Source organism: Zingiber officinale, chromosome 11A (genome assembly GCF_018446385.1).
Source record: "Zingiber officinale cultivar Zhangliang chromosome 11A, Zo_v1.1, whole genome shotgun sequence".
NCBI classification, from domain to species: domain Eukaryota; kingdom Viridiplantae; phylum Streptophyta; class Magnoliopsida; order Zingiberales; family Zingiberaceae; genus Zingiber; species Zingiber officinale.
In genome coordinates this window covers 17,478,195-17,504,599 of record NC_056006.1, presented here as the reverse complement: position 1 = coordinate 17,504,599, position 26,405 = coordinate 17,478,195, and the positions used below count along the sequence as shown (strand labels likewise).

General features: G+C 36.8%; 1 protein-coding gene across 2 annotated transcripts; it reads left to right on the top strand.

Annotated features, from left to right (window-relative positions):
- The first annotated feature begins 14,795 nt into the window (after positions 1 to 14,795).
- Positions 14,796 to 23,250, top strand: LOC122031823. 2 transcript variants are annotated; one of them, XM_042590994.1, is made up of 4 exons: positions 14,796 to 16,427; positions 16,530 to 16,969; positions 17,087 to 18,613; positions 22,963 to 23,250. In XM_042590994.1, the coding sequence occupies exons 1-3, from the start codon at positions 14,955 to 14,957 to the stop codon at positions 18,531 to 18,533; spliced, it is 3,360 nt and encodes a 1,119-aa protein (XP_042446928.1). In that variant the 5' UTR covers positions 14,796 to 14,954; the 3' UTR covers positions 18,534 to 18,613; positions 22,963 to 23,250. The 2 variants fall into 2 exon arrangements, with proteins under 2 accessions (XP_042446928.1, XP_042446929.1); XM_042590995.1 differs by having other exon boundaries at positions 22,925 to 23,250.
- Positions 23,251 to 26,405: the final 3,155 nt, after the last annotated feature.

Sequence of the window (26,405 nt, the reverse complement as noted above, 5' to 3'; positions counted from 1 at the left end):
AGGAGATTTGCCTGTTGCCAGTGCGATCCTCCAGATCGACTGGACTTTTGCTCGGTGCTCGATGTTTCCGGACTTTCTGCTGGACTTCCGCTTCCCGGTTGGTCCAGTCTTTCACCTGGTTCGCGACAACAGGACTTTCCACCTAGGGTTACCCCCCCTAGGACTTTTGCCTGAAGCACTCGACCTACCAAGACTTTCCGCATAGGGTTACCACCCCCTATGACCTAGGGTTACCACCCCCTAAGGTTTTCACTTGCCTAACCACAGCTAGAACTTTTCCTGAAACACTTAAACAGACTTGTTAGATCACAGCATAACCTCAACTTTGAATCCTTTGCCATTATCAAAACTTAGGTTCGATCGTCGGATGCTTCCCGCACCAACAATCTCCCCCTTTTTGATTATGGCAACCCAAATTCAAAGTTAAGTAAAACAAATGCATAAATATATTTAAAAGGTTTAAGTGAGCAAGTTTAAGTATATAAATTCAAATACAAGCATAACTTAAGCTAACACTTAAACTTTGTGAAGCTCCCCCTTAATACAAGGCTTTCTGTTTGAATCAGACTTTCTTTTACTTTTGAATTTTCCTACTTTCCCCCTTTGCTATTTATCAAAAAATAAGCCAGTTTAAAACAAGTTTTAACAGATTAGGCTTTGAAAGAAGGGAAAAAATGCTTGTGTAACACTTAGCTTATAATTAAATTTTACTGAAAAAACGGTTAGCTAAGGGAGAAAGAGGACTTAAAAGGAATATTTTTCACTTACGTTTAAAAGGCTAATATATGGTTGACTTCTTTTGAAACTTAGTTGTTTTTTGAAAGATACTTAGCTAAATTTTGAAAATCTGTTAGAAAAAAAACTTAGCTAGATTTTAAAGAATTTTTTGGAGCCAAAAAAATTTGAAGTCTCTTTTTACTTAGCAGAAATATTTTGAAAGCAATGAGTTAAATTTTGCAAGTATATGCTTTTAATACTTTTAGCTAAGTAATGAATGAATCTGAGAGGTAACTTAGAAAAATATTTTAGTAAAAAGTTATAAAGTTAGATTTCAAGGTTGGCTAAGTTTGAGAAAGTTAGAAAATTGCTATATGAATCACTTAGCTAAGCCTTTTGCAAACATTGAATTTTGAAAATGTAACTTCAGTTTAAAAAAGGTACTTAGCTTAATTTTTTTAAAAAAACTTAATTTCGAAAAAATAGGAGTAAGAACTTATTAAATTTTAGGACGAAGAGGGAGTAACCATTTAATTTAGGTTATTTATTTAAATTTAGTTGGTCCTTAAGTCCAAGCATGAGTCAGGTTAAATAGATGTTAAGTTATCCAAATTGTTTTGATCTGGTATCAGAGCCCTAAAGCATGCTCAATCTTACAATCTCTATTTCTTTCACCAATTGTCTAACCTTTAGCTACTTGCTTATTGCTTAGAGGGCAATAGTTTTCACTTGGTTAGTCAAGTTAAGTCATTTGGTCCAGTTAGATTTGACTAGGGTTGGATGACTTAAACTGATTACTGTTAATAAGGTATTTAACGCCCTCAATAATCTCACGTACGGTTCTGGAACGGAGATTCTTTGAATAGAATGAACGACCATAACGAATGTTGGCTCAATCCGAAGGAAATTATGCGGAAGCTTTACAAAATTATTATGAAGCTACGCGACCATAAATTGATCCCTATGATCGAAGTTATATACTCTATAACATAGGACTTATACAAACAAGCAACGGAGAGCATACAAGGGCTTTGGAATATTATTTCCGGGCACTGGAACGAACCCCATTCTTACCACAAGCTTTTAATAATATGGCCGTGATCTGTCATTACGTGCGACTATCTCTACTATAGAAAGAAGAAAAAAAATCCAATTAACTAGTAAATACTAGAATGAAATAGGTTTTCTACATTTGCGTCGTCTAAAGCAACGGTTTTTATCAGCTGTAGCAAGTAAAGAGACTTCACGAGAACCAAAATTAATAAGAAATGGATAAAGGATTGAATTGATAGAGAAAGCACCGTAAAGATCAATTAGCAAGCTATTTGGTTGATAGAGTTAAGAACTACTTTGCTTACTTATCCCGTGATACAGGATAAAAGTTAGGAAGCTTAACAGAAAGAAATTAGTATTGCTTGGAAATCCTATTCTATCTATAATTCCCGAAGTGATGGGTTCCTATTTGTAGTGATAAATGACCTACTTAACTCAGTGGTTAGAGTATTGCTTTCATACGGCGGTAGTCATTGGTTCAAATCCAATAGTAGGTAGAACTTATTAGATACTGGAGTCGATGAAATAATATCTAATAAGTTTTTCTACCCATCTTCGATATAAGCATTCTTGAGTCCAGGCTGTACCCTATGCATCTCACGTCATTCTATATTTTTCAAACACAAGCAAGGTAAGCCTAGGTATTTGTGAGATGCTCTGGCTGAATTCTAGGGAAGCATGATTTCTAAAGTAGAGCCTAGGCTAATTCCATATTTTGAAAATCTAGTAAAGTTGGAATTTTAAAACCAATATTTTCCTAGAATTTAAAAGATAGAATTTTTTTTTCTTTTTACTCTTTTTCTTACTTCTTCTTTTATTTATTATTTTCTTCATTTTATTTCTGTAGGACTTCACAGTAGTAAAAACAGAATTCAAACATCCATGCAGTAAAAGCATTTTGCTGTTTCCCTATAATTGAATGGATGAAAAACAAACAAACCAATTCACATCAAGTAAAGCACTTGATCATGCTCCAGAAATTTCAAAAAAATCATACAAATAAAGGAATCTTGTCACTTCCATTTCATGCTCGAAAATCAAAGATTAATCCTCATGAAGCTATCTAGAACCTTCAACATCCTCAAACATATGCCAACCCTCATGAAGATGCTTAAATCTTACACTATTGTTGTTCAGCTGTAGGACTTTTCTGATTAAAACTAACTACTATAAATCTAGTTTCTGAAATAACACAGATTTAGATTCAAAAATTGAAATTCAATAGAATCTTGCCTTGAACCATGAAGAGTCAAGCTTAAGAAAAGATCTCATCTAGCACTGAAATATTTAGAACTCAAAACAATGCAAACCCGAAATTCAGCAGCTTCCTGGGCAACACACTACTTAGTTTCAGAATCTGAAATTTAAGAATATCTCGGTCAAAATCAAGTAGAGTTAAGCTTGGAAGTTAACATCATTTAGCACTGAAATGTTTGGAACTTGAATTCAAAATGAACCAAATCAGAAACAGAATCAGCAGTTGGCACAAGAAATGCATTCTATTCCAGCAACAATAGTTCAGATTTTCCTAGAATTGGTCAAGGCAGAATATCACTTCGAATTCCAATAACTCAGCTTATTGAGTTGATGAGCTGAAACTAATTGAGTTATGCAGTCTAATAGCTCTTTGATTTCAGTTTCCCTTTATCAAGATGATCAGTGCATCAACAGCAGCTTCTGAATTCTGGATCATTTAGATTTCAAGTTGCAACTAGACAAATAGCTTGGTCTCATTTCAGATTTCTAAACTCTATAACAGAATTCTCTTTTACTGCTTCTAGCATTGAAATCAAGCTTATACTTTCAGAATTTCATCCATTGGCACTGCATGCTTAAATTACAAAGAATGTACTCTAAATCTTCAGTTCATAGAACCACACAAAGCATTAAATAAATCAAGAATCAAACTGCATTCTGTAGTAATCCAGCTGATTCTTGCACACCTTCCTAGCTTTGTATCAATTAGCCACCATTAGGCCTTCAAAAATTTCAATTTCTTTCCATCAAAACTCTTAAGATCTTTACCAATTCATCCTTCAAAACTTAACAAGTTTCAGCAACTCTAGTTTGTTACAATTTGTTTTTCAATTGGCACAATTCTGCACACAATTCTTCACAATTCTGCAACTCCAAAATTTTGCACTTTCAGATTCATACTTTTCAGTAATGGAAATGAATCTTGGTAGAAGCTATTAATGCCAACTTCCCATTTGTTTCTTCACTTTACAACACTTCTTATAAGCTTCTTCCTTCCTTGATATTATTTCTAAATTTTTGATACTCCATTCATCAACACTGCACAGCTGAAACTCCATTCTGTAGAATTCTGCATTTCAGATTTGCAGCATCAATATCACACTGATGTTACTGCAAATCCAGTTCAAGCTTCAACAATTGTTCCCATAAAATTAAAAAAAACTTTACAATCATTTAATCAAACAATAGCTTGATTCCCATCTTGTCTCGGCTAATAACATCAATTAAAAAGTTACTGCAAATTTAGAATTCCAGAAAACTTGACACTTCTAAATCCTGTCCAGCAGAATTAGAAAATTGCTCACTGGTGAAAGTGCCAACTGCTGCCCTTTAGTTTAAAACATCAAACTTCTGAACCAACAGCACTAAAGAACATAATCTTCAATTCCCGGCCTCAATTACTGCACATTGTACACATCAAGCACCAATAGCAAGGGCATGAAATCATCCAAAATCATCAAGATCTCCAAACTCATACAAGCCCCTCACTTAATCCCTTGTCCATCTTGGTGATTTAACTCATCAAGAATATTATCCACAACTCTCAATAAAAGAAGAGTGGCAAGCAAAAATGATCAAAGATTAAAATGCTAGCTAAGGATGTTTAAAGAAAATTGTGGAGAAAGAAATTAGAATTTATGATGAAACAAGAATGACATATATCCTTCATCTCCATGCACACCTATGCTATTGTGACTTTGAAAAGAAACTAAGCAAGTTCTAGAGTTTAATTTGCTATGAGTGCATGCCACACAAGAGAAAATAATAGAGTTTAGGCTTGTGGTGGTCCTCACTAGGTAATTTTCATGCAATCAAGTTCAATTGATCAAATTGGAATTCACCACCATTTTAACCAATATTATGTAAGTAGGGTATCCAATAATGTACAATGACCTAAAATTGATGATCAAATTTAAGAAACTTTTACCATCTTAAAAGTATTACTCGAAAATTCCATTGAGAATTTTATTCAAATGGCATGCTATGTATACCAACTAAATGCAAAGTATGGAAGTAAAATGCAAAATGCAAAGTATGAAACTAAAGAAACGTATAAAAAATTTATTAAACACAAAGCATGAATTAAAATGCAAGAACACGCAAAATTGGAAACACTCCCCTTTCATTTCCCGGTGGTTGAAGAAGATTCAAAAGAAGAAGCCACCCCGGTAATGGAGTAATCGTGGTTCTACTCAAATTCTTCTTATTACTCATTTTTCCTTTCAAAATTCTCTCTGGAGGTCTAAGTCGGTTCAGTGTAAGCATCCACTCCGGACGCTTATGTTCTCCTACAACATCAATCAAAGAAAACACCTCCCACACACATGTGGGGTAAAAAGAAAATAGGAGAAAATTAGTGTGGGTAAAAGATATTTCAAGAAATGATTCACATCTAATAAAATCAATAAATGGTACCTCTATGAAATTTTCTGATGTATCACAAACAATACTTACCTTATCGTGTTGAAAGGTACCTGGAGTGATGATTATTACCTCCTTTTCATCAAGAAATGACTCAAGCTCTTGTTCTGGTGAACGTACAACTTCATGTAGTGATTCTTGGGTGCTTGGCTCCATAGCACAAGTCCCTACACTTACATCCTCTATCCTTGGTGATTCTTGAGGTAATGCTTCCAGTAAGCATTCCCCTACACTTAAATCATCTTCAAAAACAATACCTGCATCATTCATAACATCTAGAGCAACATCATTATTAGTAGAATCAAAAATAGGTTCAACTACATCATCACAACAATAAAAAGTAGATAAAGAATCTAGTGAAAAAGTAGATGCAGTGTTAGGCCTGACAAGATCTCCACAATCCATCTCCTCACTGGCTCTTTATTTTTGTAACTAGTTGATGGATGATGCAATTTGATCTAACTGACTCTGTATGTTTTGTATCCTTGAAAATTGTTGCTCTTGATGTTCTCTCATTCGTTGCATAACTTCATTGAATTTCCACATTGATTCTTCAATTTGTTCTTGTGCATCCTCATACCTATTCCGTTGCTCCATAGGTAGGTAGGACTGAGATTCAAGCTGATAAAACTGAGTCTGAGGCTGATAATTATAATTCTCTATCCCATCTCCAAAATACGGATAATATGGATCCATGGTCAAAAAAAAAAAAATTCCTGTTCTTACACTGAAAACACTAGCAAATAAAATTAGAAGACTCAGGAACAAATAAAATCAAACACATGGATATATAAACATGAAAGCAATCAAAACAATCCTAAAATTACCAAACATTGCATATTTTAAAGTGCTCCCCGGCAACGGCGCCAAAATTTGATAAGCGAAAGTTTGTTACACTCGTAAATCAAATTAACAATGTATTTTTCACTGAACCCCTTAATTTTGCAATAATGTCGTAGTAAGGAGCCCAGGATTGATCTCTCGAGGAACAAACGGTAGGATGTAATCTAGGATTATATTTTATTTCTATTTTTGGGGTTTTTATATGTAAGTGGGGGTTTAATGCTTTGAATCTAAATCTAACAAATGAAAGCACAACAAATAATGAGATTACTCTAATGCATAAATGAAATCTACTTGTGTGACAATAATCAAACTCAAACGCATTGTCACTCTACGTTGTGATTAAATTATTAACACACACTTAAACTAAGATTGAAATAGCAAACATTAAATTAAATCTGATCTAAAGCAAAATGTAAACCCTAACTTAAAACTCAAACACTAAACAATTAACCAAGCATCAAATAAAACTTAAACTAAGCTTTAACAAGGTAATGAAATACTAAATTACTTGCTAAAATCATAACAAACATCAAATGAATCTGTTCTAAGCTGTAAAAACAATAACAAAACGAAATAAACCCTAACCGATCCAACTCACAACCAATCTCACCAAACTTCATACTCTTGCCACACACAAGAGTACCAAAATCGAAACCAGCCAATTTCGGACCTCAGTGGAGATTCTAAGCTGCAAATCAATTCGAGGAATGCTCACAAGTGCCAACGGACCACCCCCGACACGCTGGAACAACCCGAACCCAAGAAAATGCTGAAAATGCTGGAAATCTGCTACCGGAGCTCTCTGAATCTGGATGGAAGTCATGGATTGCAGATGGGCATCGGATGAAGCTCAATAACGCCGGCGGACCACCTCCAAGCGTCACTGATAGGAATCAGACCTCAGATTTGGAGGACCACCTCCAAATCTGAGGTGAAACAGAGATTTTCTGCGAGCAGATTTTCCGCCGGAGAGAACACTCGCCGGTGCTCCAGATGATCGGGATGAGCTGCTAAGAAGTCTTCCACCAAGGTAGAAGCTCGGGAGGATGATCGGAGAAGGAATGGTGGTCGGAATCCACTGGAAATCTCGTGGGACGCGGCGCTGTGCGCGGAGGAGTCGACGAAGAAGTTGGGTACTGTAGCTTCTCATTTAAATCAGATCTGGATCTGGAATGGACAGTTGAGATGATTCCAGGCTAAATCAACGGTGAAAAGTCATCCAAAATCTGATCCAAAGGTACTGATGTTGATCTAGGGTCTGGATCTACCCTCCCGTAGGTCGGATCGATCAGATCATCACTGGATGGCCCAGATCTTCCAATCTTAAATGAACGGCCCAGATTAATTCGGCTTGATCAATGGCTAGATGAACTCAGATCTGGATCAAAACTTCTGAATCTTCATCAATGGCTCAGATCTGCTCCCCATTAAGTTGGATGGGCCAGATCTTCAACGGATGGTCCAGATCTCTCCTATTCTTGATGAACGACCCATAATGCTTCAAAGCTTGATCTTCTCGTTTGAACTCTGATTTGAGCCCAATTTCGGTCCAAATAGATCCAAATTCAAGATCCTTTGATGCCTACAAAATAAGAATCAAATATTAGCATCAAATAACACAAAAATATAATAATTTGCAATTAGGTCCAAAATAGATACAATGCACAAAATGTGATGTAACCATGATTTAAACCTATAAATCAACATCAAACCATGCATATGTGAATCAAAATAATACAGTAAAATCATGGTTATCACTGTACCCTATGCATCTCACGTCGTTCTATGTTTTTCAAACACAAGCAAGGTAAGCCTAGGTGTTTGTGAGATGCTCTGACTGAATTCTAGGGAAGCATGATTTCTAAAGTAGAGCCTCGGCTAATTCCATATTTTGAAAATCTAGTAAAGTTGGAATTTTAAAACCAATATTTTCCTAGAATTTAAAAGATAGAAATTTTTTTTTAGGAAACTGATTAAAAATAACTATTCTACCCAACACATTCCTATTTGTCTTCTTAGTGTACTGAACTCAAGTTCAAGTAAGGGTTTTGTAAAAATATCAGCTAGGTTTGATTTTGACTTAACATGGCTGAGTGCAATTTCACCTTTAGCTACGTGATCCCTTACAAAGTGGTGTTTTACCTCTATAAGTTTAGTCCTAGAGTGGTTAATTGGATTTTTTGTTAGATTAATTGAGCTTATATTATCAATTAAGATTTTTGTATTTTTGTATTCTAATTGATAGTCTTTTAAGGTATGCATCATCCACAAAAGTTGAGAGGCACACTCTCCTAGGGCTATGTATTCAGCTTCAGTGGTGGACAGAGCAACACAATGTTGCTTTCTGCTTGACCAACTTACTAGGTACTGACCTAGGATTTGTCAGCTACCACTTGTACCTTTTCTGTCTAATTTGCACCCGACATAGTCTGAGTCAGAATAGCCACAAAGGTCAAAGGTACTAGTTCTAAGGTACCAAAGTCCTATATTGAGGGTGCCCTTAATATACCTCAGTATTCTTTTAACATATGTTAGATGTGATTCTTTTGCACAAGATTGGTATCTTGCGCATATACCAACTGCAAATATTATATCTGGTCGACTTGCAGTTAGGTAGAGTAGGCTTCCTATTATACTTCTATAGTACTTTGGGTCTACTGGTTTTCCTTCTGGGTCAGAGTCAATGTTGATGTTAGTGGCCATTGGGGTATTTATGATTTTTGAATTTTCCATGCCAAATTTTTTAATTAGTTCTTTAGCATATTTAGTTTGGTAAATATAGATTCCATCTTTCGTTTGTTTAATTTGTAAACCTAAGAAAAAATTTAGTTCCCTAACCATACTCATTTCAAATTCATTTTCCATTAATTTAACGAATTCTTTTAGAAGTTTAGAGTTAGTTGAGCCAAAAATTATATCATCAACATAGATTTGGGCTATGAAGATGTCTTTTTTTATAGTTTTTACAAATAGGGTCGGATCTATGTGACCTTGATTAAAGCCTTTGGATGTTAAGTAATTGGATAACCGTTCATACCATGCTCTAGGAGCTTGTTTAAGTCCATATAAGGCCTTTTTCAATTTAAATACATGATTAGGGTAGTCTAAGTCCTCAAATCTTGGGGGTTGGTTTATATAGACCTCTTCCTTAATGAACCCATTTAGGAACGCGGATTTTACATCCATTTGGTATAACCTAAACCCTTTATGTGCTGCATAGGCTAACAACATCCTAATGGATTCGAGTCTAGCTACTGGTGCATAGTTTCGTCATAGTCTAAACCCTCAACTTGACTAAATCCTTTGGCTACTAGTCTAGCCTTATTTCTAATTATTTCACCCTGATCATCCAACTTGTTTCTAAATACCCATTTGGTATCTATTATTGATTTATTTAAGGGTTTAGGTACAAGTTGCTAGACTTGGCTTCTATCAAACTGGGCTAACTCTTCCTGCATAGCAATGATCCAGTCTGGGTCAGGTAGGGCTTCTTCTATAGTCTTAGATTCAATTTTAGAAATAAGGGCAATCTGACTAAGGTTTCTATAAGAGGATCTAGTTCTGACTCCTAGGTTTGGATCATCCAAAATTTGGTCAGGTGTGTGAGAAGTACTTACTCTAGTTGGTCTTATGTTTGGGGTCAGAAATTGGTTCCTCTGGTTTATTAGTATTAAGTTGAATTTCATCGTCTTTAATAATTCTTGGATTAATGTCAACATTTTCATTTAAGTTAGGTAGATTATTTTCTTCATCAAATATTATATTAGTTGTTTCTTCAACTTTTAGGGTATTTTGGTTATAGACTCTATAGGCCCTACTGGTTGTGGAGTACCTTAAAAAGATTCCTTGGTTTAATTTGGGTGTAAATTTTCCTAAGTAATTTTTAGTATTTAAAATATGAACTTTACATCCAAAAACTTTTAAATAGTTTAGGTTGAGAATTTTATTATAATACATTTCATAAGGAGTTTTATTATGAAGTTTGTTAATTAGAATTCTATTTTGAATATAATTTGCTGTATTTATGGCTTCGGCCCAAAATTGATAATTTAAGTTATATTCATTTAGCATGGTTCTAGCGGCTTCTTGTAGGGTTCTATTTTTACGTTCCACTAGACCGTTTTGTTGGGGGGGGGGGTTCTAGGACATGATTTTTCATGTTGGTATCCATTGATTTTACAGAATTAGGTAAACCTATGATTTTCAAATCCCCCCCCTCCATGATCACTTCTTATTCTTTTAATTTTAGTATCTTTTTCATTTTCTGTTAACTTGCAAAAATTACTAAATTCTTCAAAAGTTTCATCTTTTGTTTTTATAAATTTTACCCAGGTGAACCTAGAGTGGTCATCAATTATAACTAAGCAATACTGGTTCTTGCTTAGTGACTGGCTCCATGTGAATCAAATAGGTCAAGGTGAAGGAGCTCAAGTAAAGAGTTAGTTCTTTCTAGATTAGTTGATTTGTGGGTTGACTTGGTTTGTTTTCCTTGTTGACAAGCATTACAGATTGAGTTTTCAATAAATTTTAATTTGGGCAAACCTTTAACTAGACCATTTTGACTCATTTTTGAAATGAGTCTAGTGTGAGTGTGACCCAATCTTCTGTGCCACAACTCAGTTTCCTCTTATTGTGTTAGAAAACACTTTATTGAGGAAGTGGGTACATCAATTGAGTACATATTATTTTTCCTAAGCCCCTTAAGTGTGATTTCAGGGTTTTCAATATTTTTAACTAAACAACTAGATTTGTCAAAGGTAACTAAGTATCCACTATCACACAATTGACTTATACTTAGAAGATTAAAATTGAAGTTTTCAACTAATAGAACTTTTCGAATAATAAAATCGAAACTAAGTTCGATGTTACCTTTTCCGATTACCTTAAGTTTGTCATCGTTGACGAATGCAACAGACCCTAAATTCTTTAGTTTGAGCTTTGTGAACTTTAATTTATCTCTAGTCATGTGTCTGGAACATCCACTATCTAACATCCATTGATCAAATTCTTTATGTTCCTACATATAAATTGTTTGAATTGGACTCTATTTGATGAAAAGAAATTGAAGTGATTAAGTTTGATTAATTTTGGAAATAATTAAGTTTGATTAATTTTGAAAATAATTAAGTTTGATTAATTTTTAAAAATAAATAAGTTTGATTAATTTTAATTACTTAGTCATCTCATCTGATCTAAATGTTTAATCAGGGAATCCTATAATTTTGTGAGATGAATTAGTTTCAATTTAAGGGTTTTGTTTAACTTGGTGTTAGATTTAGGTTTAGTTTTGGGTTCAACAAGCAGACGTTCTTTGGATAAACTTCTGGGCTATAGTGAGTCACAAGGACATCATTAAAGTAATCATGCCTTCGAGGATTTCCAAATAGTCCTACCTATTGAACTTAGTACTAAACCTTGGTCTAACTGGTTAGGATCCATAGAGGGTAGTTTCGGTCAGTTTCACTTAGCCAAATGCACCAGGTCGAAGCCATATCTTCCTAGACATGCGATGACTAAGTTTCCCCAACGTACTATCATCCAATATTTCACCAGTACCGTGGGTCAAGTTAAACCTAGCCCATTTTAATCTAACCCTATTTACCCTACCGGGTAGGTAAAGTTCGGTTACCCTATCGGGTAGATTAAGTTCGGTTACCCAGTCGGATAGTTTAGTTGGGGGTGCCAGCTATTCTGGATCATCCTTCTATTTTTATTTGATTTAAGTTGAATTTTACTTTTAATTTTGAATTAATTTCGAATTGAGTTTCGAATTTTGAGTTTTTAATTTAATTTCGAATTTTTAATTGAATTTTAGATTTTTAATTTTTAATTTAATTTCAAATTATTAATTGAATTTTGAATTTTTAATTTAATTTTGAATTTTTAATTTTTAATTATGTTTGCTTTATTAATATCGTCTTTCTTTTTGCTCCCCCTGGATCATAGCCTCGATATGATCTATCGAGGTAGTGTATTTGATCTTTCGGGATCTAATATTGACCAAGTCCAACTTGATTAATCAATTTGGACTTGGAGACCCATGTTTGAACTTTTTTTCTATTTGCTCTTTGTACAAGAGATAAATAAGATTTATATTTTTTCTTTGGTTTAAATCCTAGACCAGTTCTATTGTAAATGACTCTTTGTGTCCCAAGAATTAGATCAAGATTCTTAGAACCTAAAGAAAATCGTTCTAGTGTTTTCTCTAGATTCTTGACTTGAATTTTCAGGCTGGAATTCTCTTCTACAAGTTTTTGGACTTGAGTTGAGTTTCCAGTCTGAACTGGTTCAGTCAAAGATTCGGAGTTAGTCACTTCTTTAAGAACTTCTACTTCCTTTAGAAGTGACTTGACTCTAAGGTTTGATTTAGCTAACTTTCGTAACAAATAATTAACTAAATTATTGAGTCGAGAGATACTTATAGAGGGATCGGGCCCTTCGGAAACGGATACGGATCCGTGACTTTGCTCGGACTCGGCCTCCGACTCGCTCTCACTCTCGGACAGGTTGATTTGGTCCCGGGCCATCAGCGCAAGTAAACTCGTCTGATCGAGTTCGTCGTCGTCGTCTTCTGAGGAAGATTCATCCCATGTCGCCTTCAGGGCCTTCTTTCTTCTCTGCTTCTTGGCTTCCTTTTGGTTGGGGCAGTTAGCCTTGATGTGCCTCTTCTGGTTGCATCCGTAGCAGATCACCTCAAATTTTACCTTAGAATTCGGTTGGGCCTCCTTAGATTGGTAGTGCGGGAGAAAGAAGGGAAAACGAGCTCGAGTGGTATTGTACCAACCTCGAGCAAAACCGATTCGATAAAACAATTAGAATGTAGCTATTAAGTTAATTCTAATTTGACTTCGAAAAATCTGAAAATACCACGAAAAAAAATGTTTTGAATAGTGGTTGCATAGATTTAAAATGACCCCGCTCTGATACCAATTGTTGGATCGAAAGCGCTAGAGGGGGGGTGAATAGCACTCGTGGCTTTCACTGCTTTGAATTTGTAAAACTATCGAGTTATAAAGCAGCGGAAATAAAAATGCACAAACACACACAAGACACGAGAGGTTACTTCGTTCGGAGCCTATCTCGACTCCTACTCGAAGGCCACCGGTCGTTGACCGCTTTCGGTGGGCAACAACTATAAGTTCGAAAATACTACAGATTAAGTACAATAATCATAAGTTAAAGTATACCGACAACACTTAAAAATAGCGAATTTGGAGTTCCGGGTCGTCGAGATGTTGCTACAGCACTTCGGGGTCGTTGAGTTTGCAGCTTGTCGTAAGAGAATCGCTTAGGAGCAGTTGTTATGAGCTACTGGTCGAGTGCTGCTTATAAAGGGTGTTCAAGGCGCCTCCAGGATGGCCGAGTCGCCCGTATGGATCAAGCCTGAACTAGTCGTGACTTATCCCTTCAAGGCGCCTTCTGTGCTCTTCAAGGCGCCTTCAAAGCCCGGTCCAGGGTGCCTCCGGTTTGGACCAAGGCGCCTCCATTGAGCTGCGCTGGCAGAAGCTGGCTCGCACCCGAGGCGCCTCCAAGTCCCATGGAGGTACGTCAGACACTGTACATCCGAGCTTAGCTTGTGTTTTTTGGTACCTGCAAAATGCGTTAGTCCAGAGTACTTGCAACATAGAGTTAGTGCACAATAAATAATGAATTAAAGTTTGACAGTCTCCCGACTGTCCGAGTCTGACTTCAGATTTTTGACCGGAAACCCTAGGTCGACCCGACGCCTACTGTTCCCTCTACGGGGAACACATCCTCACCTACTCCACTCAGGAGATTTACCTGTTGCCAGTGCGATCCTCCAGATCGACTGGACTTTTGCTCGGTGCTCGATGCTTCCGGACTTTTTGCTGGACTTCCGCTTCCCGGCTGATCCAGTCTTTCACATGGTCCGCGACACCATGACTTTCCACCTAAGGTTACCCTCCTAGGACTTTTGCCTGAAGTACTCGACCCACCAAAACTTTCCGCATAGGGTTACCACCCCTTATGACATAGGGTTATCACCCCTAGGGTTTTCGCTTGCCTAACCACAACTAGGACTTTTCCTGAAACACTTAAACATACTTGTTAGATCACAACATAACCTTAACTTTGAATCCTTAGCTATTATCAAAACTTAAGTTCGATCGTCGGATACTTCCCGCACCAACAGTCGCCGGTTCTCGGGCTTTAGCCCGGATAGACTATAATGTGACTCTATCTTATATGTGACCATGAGTAAGACTCCTCTTGACCCCATAACAATAAGTGAGGCCTCATGGTTAGAGTTGTTAATTTGAATTATGTTCGTCAGGTTCATTGAGTTGTGGACTGAGGCGGACCGATCAGCACGGATCCTAAACATAGGCCACTCGGTTGGGCCGGACATTTGGTCTTGTTGAACAAACCTACCCGGCCCAACCAACCCACCGGCTCACATGGACGCGGACGGTTCGGGTTTGGATCCGTTATAAATTGTCATCTATTAATTTCTATTCCCTTTCCATTTTCGACCACTCTCCCTCTCCCCTCCTCGCCGGTCGCAACTCGCAGGCGCCCCTGTTCTCTCCTCTCCTCTTCCATGGGCGCCGCCGTCACCGCCACCACAACCACTTCCTCCCCGTCGAGATCCACTTCATAGTTGCGAGCAGGTTTAGGGTCTATTAGTGAAGGCTATAATGGAGAAGCAGCCATCGGTGAAGCAGCTACCGTCGCCCAACCTCTCCCCGCAGGAGTGGGAGTCTCTCTTCGACGACTTTGGATCCGGCTCCGCCTCCCGACGCTCCAGGTGGCTTCATATCCCCCTAGTCGATCTCGCTCTCTACTCCCTCCTCCGCCGCGATTTCCCTTCTCACCTCAAGCCCCTTCTCCTTTTCTTCATCGACGACTTCCTCTCATCCCCATCCGACGCCCCTCCGGCATCCCAAGCACTGCCCCCTCTTATTGACGCTCTACGTTCCCTCCTCTCCTCTGTTGACCCGTCCGCCGCCGCCCTGCGCGATCAGTTTATGGTCACCACCGTTTCCGCTGCAATCTCAACCCTCGACGCCCCACTTGATCCCGATTCATCTGCTCTTCTTGAGCCCTTAGTCGAGATCCTCCTCACCGTCGCCAACCGCCCCAACCACGGCCATGACCGTCAGTCCCGCGCCGCCGCTTGCGAGTGCCTCCGAGAACTCGAAACCGCCTTTCCCTGCCTGCTCAAAGACGTCGCTGGGCATCTTTGGGTCCTCGCCCAGGCCGAGCGTACGCACGTCGCGCAGAGCTACCTCCTCTTACTCGCCGCCGTCGTCCGGGACCTCGTGCTAAGCCCCGGACTTCTCTCTTCTCCGATTTCCATCCTCTCCACTGCCGTTCCCCTCGTGCCCTTTAACGTCCCCGGCTTCCTCTTCTCCGATCCTGCCGCCGATCGCGACTGTGAGCCCTCAGAGGTGAATTTGAGGGAGATCAAGCGAGTCCTCGCATTCCTCTGGGAGCGACCGCAGGCTCTCACGCCTTCCGCCACGATGGAGCTGGTCTCTATCTTGACCAGTATCGCTAGCACGCTGGAGCAGTACGTGCCGACTTTGGGGGCACTCCTGAAGGTGCAGTTCTCTGGCCTGATTTACTCCTATCATCCAATCCTCTGCCATGTTGTTCTCATGCTCTACTCCGGCTTCCCAGATGCCTTTTCCGGGGAGGACGAGCGCAACATTGCTCTCCGCCTCGCCCTTATGGCTAGGGAAGCCTACCAGCCCCTCCCATTTCGTCTTCTTGCGCTCCACTGGTTGCTTGGGTCGCCTCGGCTTGGCCAGCGAAAAGACTCTATTGCTCCTCTAGCACCTAGATTATACCCTGCAGTTTTTGATGCCTTGTCTTTGAAAGCTAAGAAGCTTGATGCTTTAGCTCGCATCGCAGCAAACTTGGATGATCTAGAAATGAGGAAGAAAGGGGAGGAGGAAGGCCGAGGGGCTCTAATATTAAAGTTTTTCCAGGATGGTTTGGTATGTGTCTCTGCTTTTCAGTGGCTTCCTCCATGGAGCACTGAGACTTCAGTCACCTTTCGTATGCTTCACAAATTTTTGATTGGAGTTGCTCCACATCGTGGTGATTGTTCAGAGGAATGTGGGTATGATTTTCTCGTTGATTCTACCATTTTCAGTACTCTTCAGGTGAGATAGTTTCCTTTCTTTGGAAATAGATTGCTTGCTCCCTTTCCCAACCTGGACCTCTTGTATATCCAAGCTCTTATTTGTAAACTTGACCAACTGCAGAGTAAATTGGTAAGTTTGGCAATGGAGCATCGAGGCCTGGTTCCTGTAGTTGTCGCATTTGTTGATCGGCTGGTGGGATGTAAGGCTCACCAATCCATAGGGGAGTGCTTGCTCCACAAACTTGATGAACATCTGCTTCCAAAACTTGTGGTCGACTATCAATTGACTTCTTACTTCCCCATTTTTGAGAAGATAGCTGAGAATAATACTATACCACCTCGTGGTTTGTTAGAAGTGCTCACCCGTCATATTGCTACTCTAATGGAAAAACATGGTCCAGATTCTGCCTTGAGTTTGTGGTCTCGGGGGAATAAAGTATTGGGCATTTGCAGAATAATGCTTAAACATCACCACAGCTCAAGAGTTTTTCTTCCTTTGTCACGCCTTCTAGCATTTATCTGCCAATTCTTCCCAGATTTGGAAGTTCGTGACAATGCAAGGTAATGAAGGTATAGCTTCTGAGTTTTATGTTCCAGTTATTCTAGTTAATGCCATATGTATATTCATACTCCTTGTCATTAATATGCTCTGTGTGTATGCATTCTTTTCACTTTCAGGATCTACCTGCGGATGCTTGTCTCTATCCCTGGGAAGAAACTGAGGCCGATGATGCATCTTGGTGAACAGCCCTCAGCTGTGCCTGCATCTCCTCATTCTGGCTCATTTTTTCACACTTCTTCTAGCCACTCAGAGGACCTTAAGAGTCCAGGTGGCATTTCCTCTTATATTTTCCTTGAAAGGGCAATTCCACCACTTGTCAAACAGTCATGGTCATTAGTATTGCTAAAACCAAGTGTTGAGGATAATGCTGAAACAAATAAAACTGTTGGTATTGACGAGATCAGTGTTTTGCCTTCTCACCAAGCAGATATGGAGAATGAAAAAAACATTGAGACAATCAGTACGAGTAAGGAGCCATTCAGAGTGATGGATTCAAAGGTCACTGAGATTTTAGGAATCCTAAGGAAGTACTTCTCATGCATTCCTGACTACCGGCACATGCCTGCATTCAAGGTTAAAATACCTTGCATATTAAGATTTGATTCTGAAGTGTTTAACCGTCTTTGGGGAGATGCTTCATCTACATTTGATTCAGAAGATGTGGATACCTTGCCTGCTATGTATGCAACTACTGTCACATTTTCTTCATCATCATATGGTTCAATTCCACCTTGTCGCATACCATTTCTTCTTGGCGAACCTTTGAGAAATAAACTAGATATTGTACCTGTGAGTAGAAATTCTGTGGAGCAACCAATTTACCATGCTTCAGTAGTAGTAGAACTGGAACCCAGAGAGCCAACGCCAGGTCTTATTGATGTTACTGTAAAGGCAAATGCAGAAAATGGGCAAATTATCTCAGGCAGGCTCCAAAGTATTCCAGTTGGCATTGAAGACATGTTTCTTAAAGTTAGCATACCACCTGATATCGAAGAGTGTGAGATGCCCAAGTATATGTATAATCTGTTTCATGCATTGTGGGAAGCCTGTGGTAATTCTGAAAATACAGGACGGGAGATCTTTCCTCTTAGTGGAGGAAAAGGGGCGGCAGCAATTCACGGCACACGGTCTGTGAAACTTCTGGAAACCCATCTGGATTCTTTGGTCATGAATATTGAGCAACACTTAGCTCCATATGTTGTGGGTGTTGTTGGTAACCCACTAGTGAATATAGTGAGGGGTAATGGGATCATTAAAGATATCATCTGTGAAAATGATTCTGAGTGTTCTGTTGCTAATGATATTACTGCTCTGGTGCCATATTCTGAAAATGTACCTCTTCAGCTCCCGTATCTTGAGGATGAGGATATTGTAGAGCACCATTCATCAATCAGTAAAAAAGAAATTGGTATTTTCTATATCATGATATTCCTACCACCCAGGTTCCATCTCCTTTTCCAGATGGAAGTACGCCATTCATCCACCTTGGTACGGATAAGAACTGATCATTGGCCATGTCTTGCATATATTGATGAATTCTTGGAAGCTCTTTTTCTGACTTAGAAGGAAACACATACAAAGCAGACTTCAATGTACCACATGCCTACATGGTGCTTATCTTGGTTGGAATTTGCTTTGGCAAGGTTTGTAAAGTGCTCTGCATAACTATTTTGATTTGTTGTAATACTAATACACCAAACACTTTATGGCCATTGAAAGTTTGAATGTTACAACATGATGTGGATGCCATTATACCTTTGATTTATCAAGTTCCCCCAAAGTCTGTCAACCTTATATTTTCCTCAAATTGTCTTGTGATTTCAAATTTTTTGGAATTCTTATTCTTACCTAACTATCGTGGAACGAAATCCACATTTCATGTAGTCTAGGAGGCTAGGAGTCTTAAATGATAAGGTATAGATTGATGGGAATTACTCAGATTGACCATAAACAGTGGGAATATTCAATTATCAACTATAATTTTACTTCTTCACAATTTTTGGTGCTAGCAGGAATTAGTTAGACTCCACTAGAAAATTAATGGAATTAATTCAAATTCGATCAAATTGAGATACAGAATGGATGCAATCAAGTTGAAAATTTGTCGGGATGTCTTTGAAAAGCCTTCTTATACCAATTTAATTCCTAGATGACTCAAATTGGTAGGAGAAATTTTTTATTGCTTATATAAATTGCTTAGTTGTTTGCAGATAATATTGTTTTGGTAGATGAAACATGTGAAACAGTAAATGCTAAACTAGAATCTTGGCGGGAAACATGGGAAATGTTTTAGGCTTAGTAGAATAAAGACAGAATATATGGAATTTAAGTTTAGCAATATTAGACGTAATGAGATAATTGTTAAGATAGGAGATGACGAGTTGCCAGGAACCGAGAGCTTTAAATATTTAGAATCATTTTTGCAAAATGATGGAGGGATTGAGAGAGATGTCTTACATAGAATATAAGCAGGATGGTTGAAATGGAGGAATGCGTTAGATGTTTTATGTGACCGTAAAGTACTTTTAAAATTTAAAGGAAAATTCTACAAAACCATAATTGGACTTGCTATGCTATATGGAGTTGAATGTTGGGCTATGACTCGAGCACATAAATAGAAGATGAGAGTTGCAGAGATGAGGATGTTAAGGTGGATGTGTGGACATACAAGGATGGAAAGAATAAGAAATGAGAGCATTAGAGAGAAAGTTGGAGTAAACAAGCTAAGCCGAGCTTTGGGGTGTTCAAGCTTATTTGATAAGGTAACCAAGTCGAGCTTAAAATGAACCAAGTTTTTGAAATGATTGTTCAAGTTTGTCTTGGTTTATTTTTTATGAGCTTGAGCTTGTTTGAAGTTTGGCTTGATTTTGGTTTGTTTAGATGTTATCGAGCTTTTAATTCAAGCTTAGCTTGAGCTTGGTTCGAGCTTGGTTCGTTTAGATGTTATCGAGCTTTGATTGTTTAAAACTTTTCATTGGTTATTGAGCTTGATAATTTAAATTTATTTATTTTATTTTATTTTATTGTTTATTTAGCATATTGAAAAGAGTTTTATTAATGAATATGGTTCGTGAACATTGCTCACGAATATTGTTCACGAACGTTAACGAGCTGAACACATATATATTCAAGCTTGTTTGTTTAGTTTAATGAGCTGCTCAAGCTTGTTTGTTTAATTAATCTTGTGTATATTGAACGAACATAAACAAGCTCTTACCAAGCCGAATACCAAGCTTGTTCACGAACGCGTTTACAACCTTAGTTGCATGTATTGAGGGAAAACTTTGAGAGACACGTTTAAGATGGTATGAGCATGTACTTAGACGACCAATAAATGCTCCAGTTAGGTGATGTGAAACTATAACAAACGCACATATCAAACGAAGAAGAGGAAGACCAAAAAAGACTTGGTTAGCAACAATAAAACAAGATAAAATTTATTTAAATATAGATGATAATATAGTAGGAGATAGAGCTCAATGACATAAAAGGATCCATTAGCCGACCCCACCTAGTGGGATAAGACTTGGTTGTTGTTGTTATATAAATTGCTTAGTCTTGTCATAGCTAGAGATATGCCATGAACTCGAGTGTCATTAATTCATCCTTGCCCATTAATAAATTAATGGAATTAATGGAAATTCGATCAAATTGAGATACAGAATGAATGCAATCAAGTTGAAAACTTGTCAAATTGGGATGTCTTTGAAAAGTCTTCTTTCTTATCCCAGTTTAATTCCTAGTTAACTCAAATTGGAAGGAGAAATTTTTTATTGCTTATATAAATTGATCAAGTCTTACCACAGCTAGAGATTTACTATGAGCTCAGAGTGCCGTTAATTCACCCTTGCCATCACTTACAAGAACTGATCTCTCACTCATCTCTCTATTGCTCTAAAGCTACAGATTTGTCATGAGCTCTAGGATCACTCAATCACATCACTTACTAGTTACTAGAGCTGATCCCTCACCCATCTTTCTCTTACCCACATTTGTTCAAAAGAGGATATTATTGATTGAGAGAGAACACATTAATCTCTCTAGATAAATAATAATCCTAAAACCCCCTTTTCTTCAACTAAAATGATCCAAATGTAATCAAGGATCCGTCTATTCACTGTAGAATGGAATATTCAATAAGACTTTATTGAAAAAAATATACTCTAAATCTGGTATTATTTAATTAAGAACATGATTTTTTATTAATTATAATATATTTGTATTATCTCATCAAGATTATATTAATAAATATAATATTATTTGTACATTCTATTTAATTCTGTGTAATAACACATAGTATTCTTCTCTCTCTGATGATGATGTATTATAACTTTCTCTCTGATTTTTGAATTTTCCTAACTGTTTGGGTTTTGTTGATCCTACCAAAATCTGATACTTTGGAATCTTTGATACTTTGATAATCTAATTCTGATACTGATACCAATGTGAATGACAGAGTTCTCCACTTCTTGTTATTCAAAGACAAAAACCTCCTCCCTACATCATCAAGATTTGAAGGGGGTCTCATTTTTCAAGAGGAAGATATATCACCATCACCATCCTGAGTTCTAGCAAATAGGACCAATCTGTCCTCTTCTTCCTAAATAGATGGTAGAATAGCTGGAGATATCACCGCAAAAACATCATGCATAATAAAAAAAATGACATATAGACTACAATGGAAAGTTATATAAAGTTGTTGTATGACCAACTGAGCATTTATGGATCGAAATCTTGGGTAATATAGAAACAGCAGAGAGAAAATCAATGGTAGAGATGACATCGATATGTGGAGTTAGTAGGATTGTTGAAATAAAGAATTTTATTATTTGCAAGCATTTAGGTGGTTCCCCTACAAGGTGGTAAAATGAGAATTAAGATGATATGCACTAATGTGAATCAATAACTAGGTTGAAGGCATGAATGATAAAGGTTGACTGAAAAAGTTTGAATCTGTAACTAAAAATTCTACATAATTCAGATTCTATTGGTGGAAGAATTTTACTTCACATAAAATGAGAAGAGAAGTTAATATGGATTGCTGATAGAATCCATAACTAGGCATGTAAATCCATTAAAGTTCAATATTATGTAAGAATGATGTTGTATGAGCATTTCCATTTCCCCCTTTTAATGATTGATTCTTATTTATTAGTGATGGGTATACCATGGTTGGCAACATTGGCCGATCTCGATCTGGACCAGCCGAGTTGGATTACGATCAACAGATGTTGATCTTGTTTCGAGATATCTTAAACACCCCTCTAAGAAGTGATAGAAAGATAGATCTAGAGTTTTACCTGAAATTTCAAAGCAAGCATTTGAGAGGTAGAGAGCTCCGTAAGGCGATTCAAAATACGTGTGACAGATCCATCTCCCACTTTTTAATCCGCTTTTTAATTTAATTTAAATAATTAGTAAATAATTTTTAATTAATGATGTTGTTAATTATCTATTAAGTTAGGTAATATTTAATTAAGTTAATATAATTAATAAAACAATAGATTAACAGTTAATTTAAGTTATAACTTTAATTATTATTTATAATTTGAAAGTTAATTACTTACAAATGGTTGATTAATAATTAATCAATAGTTTAAATAATAATTTTAAAATATTTTTTTATATATTTGTATTTAATTAAACATAGTTGCATAAATTTTAGACTTTTTTGTTGTCTTATTGAGTAAATATTCTTATTTTGTTCTTTTCAATTTCTTCTGATTATTTTTTATTTTTTATTTTTTATTTTTGGATCTCACTTATCCCACAGATCAAATAAACTTAATTTTTCTGAATTTTTGATGCCGATTTCGATATTGCCACTCAGAGGTATACATTTGACCTTAACAGACCATACACCAATCGATTAGATGCTTCAGTTATTGAAGTGTTTTCAGTTGTTATGCTATGTTAGCTTTGTAGCTTGAAACATGTTTCTTGTTTTCTCACAGCTTCCTAGTGGTTAAACTTTAAGTTTGTGCTTTGCCAGAGAACTTGATAAGACTGATAGAGATCATCTGGATCGATTGAAGTTTGGACCATTTCTGTTGTAAATGTATACCAGTCAAAGGTAACTGCAGACAATCAATCCCTTCTGGAATGCCGAGATGTAAGTCTTGTAGCTCTATTACAAAAAAAAAAAAAAAAAAAAAAAAATCTTTCAAAGCTAAAATTTTGTTCCAGCACCATCCCTCCTAATTGATAAAGGTGATGAGTTTGGTTGATATGATTGTTGAGAATCTTATTTTCTCTATATGGAAGATTTCAATTCGCTGTATTTCGTGGGATATCACTTGTTTCTTTCTTCTCCTCTTATTCTCTGTTTTAAAAAGTAGGATGTGGATGCTTGCTTTGGCAGAAAAGTCATAATCAATTCTGCTATATCGTCTGTCAAAATGGAAAATTTGATTTTATGAAGTTTCATCTAGTAAACAATAGCATTGAACAATACAGGATGTTTTTGTTTTCTCTGGTAATGGAGTAGCAATGTATAAACTCAATTTGAATAGAAGGCGGTAAGTCTTTAACAATATGTTATAACCAGGTTATTGCAACAAGATTACGTAGGACATCTCATACATAGCTTGGAAGTTAGAAACTGTAATTTGCAGTTCTTATGGTAATCAAATGAACTTCTTTAAGTATTATTGTTTTTTTAATTATATCATCAGAAGCAGGTCATATGCCCTTGACTTGCATGGATCTTGTGCCATAATTGCTCTACTTTTTTTTCTTCTCGTTTTATTTTTTCAATTGAAGTTAGAATAATTTAGTTTGAGCTGTTTATAATTTTATTATATATCAATTCAAGTGACACGAAATTAGTTGTGTATTACTTGCCTGTATTATGAAATGCCAAATTTGGTTTGCAAAGATCATGAATCCAAATGCAAGTACATTCTAAGTAGGTGCAAGTTGAGATGTGCTTCTCAAACTTCTCAGGGTTTCCATATAGCCTTGTAGTCGAACATGCATATCAGGTGAACCTCATGACGACAAGCTCTTCTATACATAATCTTTAGTAGGAAAGCCCAGCAGATTAAGATGCCAATAGCACATTGTTTGACATTTTCTCAATTTGATTTCCATTTAACTATATTATCTTAACTTGTCATTTTCTTTAGGGTTAAATGCTTACTGTACATTCCATTTTTTTACAAATGTTAATTTGTTTTAGGTAAAAAGAAACAAAATAATTAGGGATGACAATGGGTCGGGTTCGGATCGGATTCTATATCCTCCGTCCCCATACCCATAGGGTATAGGATCTCCGATGGGTATACCCATACCCATTAAATGATCGGATATTTTCTATAGTTATAATTTTTCGTCTTTCTATCCAACTATTATCATTCAACAAAAATATATTAAAATTAACAACCTATTAAAAAAAATATATATAATTAAAAAAATAGATTAAATATCTATATAGTCTCCTCCTAATATTAACAAAAATAGTAAGTTGATTTTGGAAAAAGAAAATTTTCTTTAATATATGTATATATTTTATTTAATCGGGTATTCGGATCGGGTATCGGGTATTAATAGTCTCTCCATACCCTCCTCCATTCGGATCGGATGTCGGATCCTCCATCGGATTCGGGTGAAATTGTCATCCCTAAAAATAATCCATGCTTCCTCTGACTCTAATGAGTTGGAGAATTTCTCGATTGAATTGATAAAATGAGTAACTAAACTCAGGTCCATTCATGTAAAATAGTTGTAAATCAACTTCATCTAGTGGATAAGACTCGATTCGATTGTTATTATTGTTATTGTTGTTGTTGTTGAAGCTTGATCTTCATCCTCGTTGTCTTCAATGATAATAGCCTTCCCCTCTTGTTTAATAATACTAGATTGCAAATGTTGTGTGTAGTCCAGTAATTCTCGGATTATTTTTTCTTGCTTCTGATAAGGCGGTATTAGTTGTGTTTCCTTGTAAGGGATAGCTTTCCCTAGGTAATATTTGCTGCATGATGGGCAAGCATTCATTCTGTATTGTAAATAATGAATACACATAGTGTCAGTTGTAATCATTTTACATAAAGTATAGTAGATGTACTTGGTTTCAAAAACGATTTTATTTTCCTCCCATTTATGTGGACAATTCCTCTAGTGAAAGCATCTAGAGGTATTGATCTAAATCATTGTTTCTTGTTTACTCCTAAGGATTCTAGTTATAAGAAATTATAAAACGAATAGTTTGTTTAGCTTGGTGAGGTAGGCTTTAGTAAGGTCGTTATTGAAAAAGGGAAAGACCTGGAACTTGGTACCATAAGTAACATAAAAATAAAGAGCTATTTTGATTTACAGTTTCTTACTAACTATGTCTGCAATAAAAGATTGGTATCAAAACTCGAGAACCGCTGATCTAGAGTACCTAAATCTTGCAACTGAGGTAAATCTTAAAGATATCTCCAATAATATAGACGTCCTTTATGATCGCCTACTCTTGCACTCTCAAGTTTCAGTAAAAGAATATTATACTTTACTCAATATTATCAAGGAAAATCATTGTGAACTGACAAAATCCCTAGCTGAATCTGCTATAATTCAGCAAAAACTACAAAAGGCTGTATTTGAACTGCAAATAGAACTTTTAGTCTATAAACCTCTTACAGCCAGAGATGTGAAGGAGCTAGTTGTCGAAATTACAAAGCAACCAAAGCTGATTGAAGAACAAGCAGTACTTCTCCTGAAGGAACTCCAAAGGCAAATGAAACAAATCCAAGAAGTAGTACGTGATATAAAGAAGCAGTTTGTATGAACCTCCCAACTTCCTCTACTTCAAAAGAATATCTTGAAGCACTTGAGAATACTGAAGTTATCAGTAATCCTGCTATTGGTTTCATCTTTGCAAAAGACGTTGGAGTCAAAGACATCAATAGATAGAATAATACGATCGTAGAATTATTGTTTTCTATTAATGTAAAACTTGATCTTCTAATTAAAAAATCTGTTGATCCTAATAATCAGGTTGCAGATCTTGCTAAACAGCTGGAAGGACTAAATCTTGGAAAAGCAAGAACAAAGAGGCCAGAACCTTTCTTCGTCTATAAAGTCTTTTTAAAAATTCTCAAGTCTTCATAAAAATTCTCAAAGAAGAAAAGGAAAAACTCAAGAAAGACGAACCCAAGGATATTCCACAAGAAGCTAATGCCGAATAGCACAAGGCCCGCTATTACTGAAACAGAAGGTGATACACAACCAGCTGTATCATCTCAAAAGGATCAAGTTCGAAGCTACCGAAGAATGACAAGGTTAAGATATGAAGTACAAAGAAGGCTCTCAGGAAGAAGAAATAATACTAGAACTCTAGAAAGGCAGCTCAATCCTGAGGTAGAACTAGAATTATCCCAACAAAGAAGGGCATCACTGGTACCTGCAGAAACACTTTATAGCACTCATTGGTTGGAACCAAGACATAGAGTT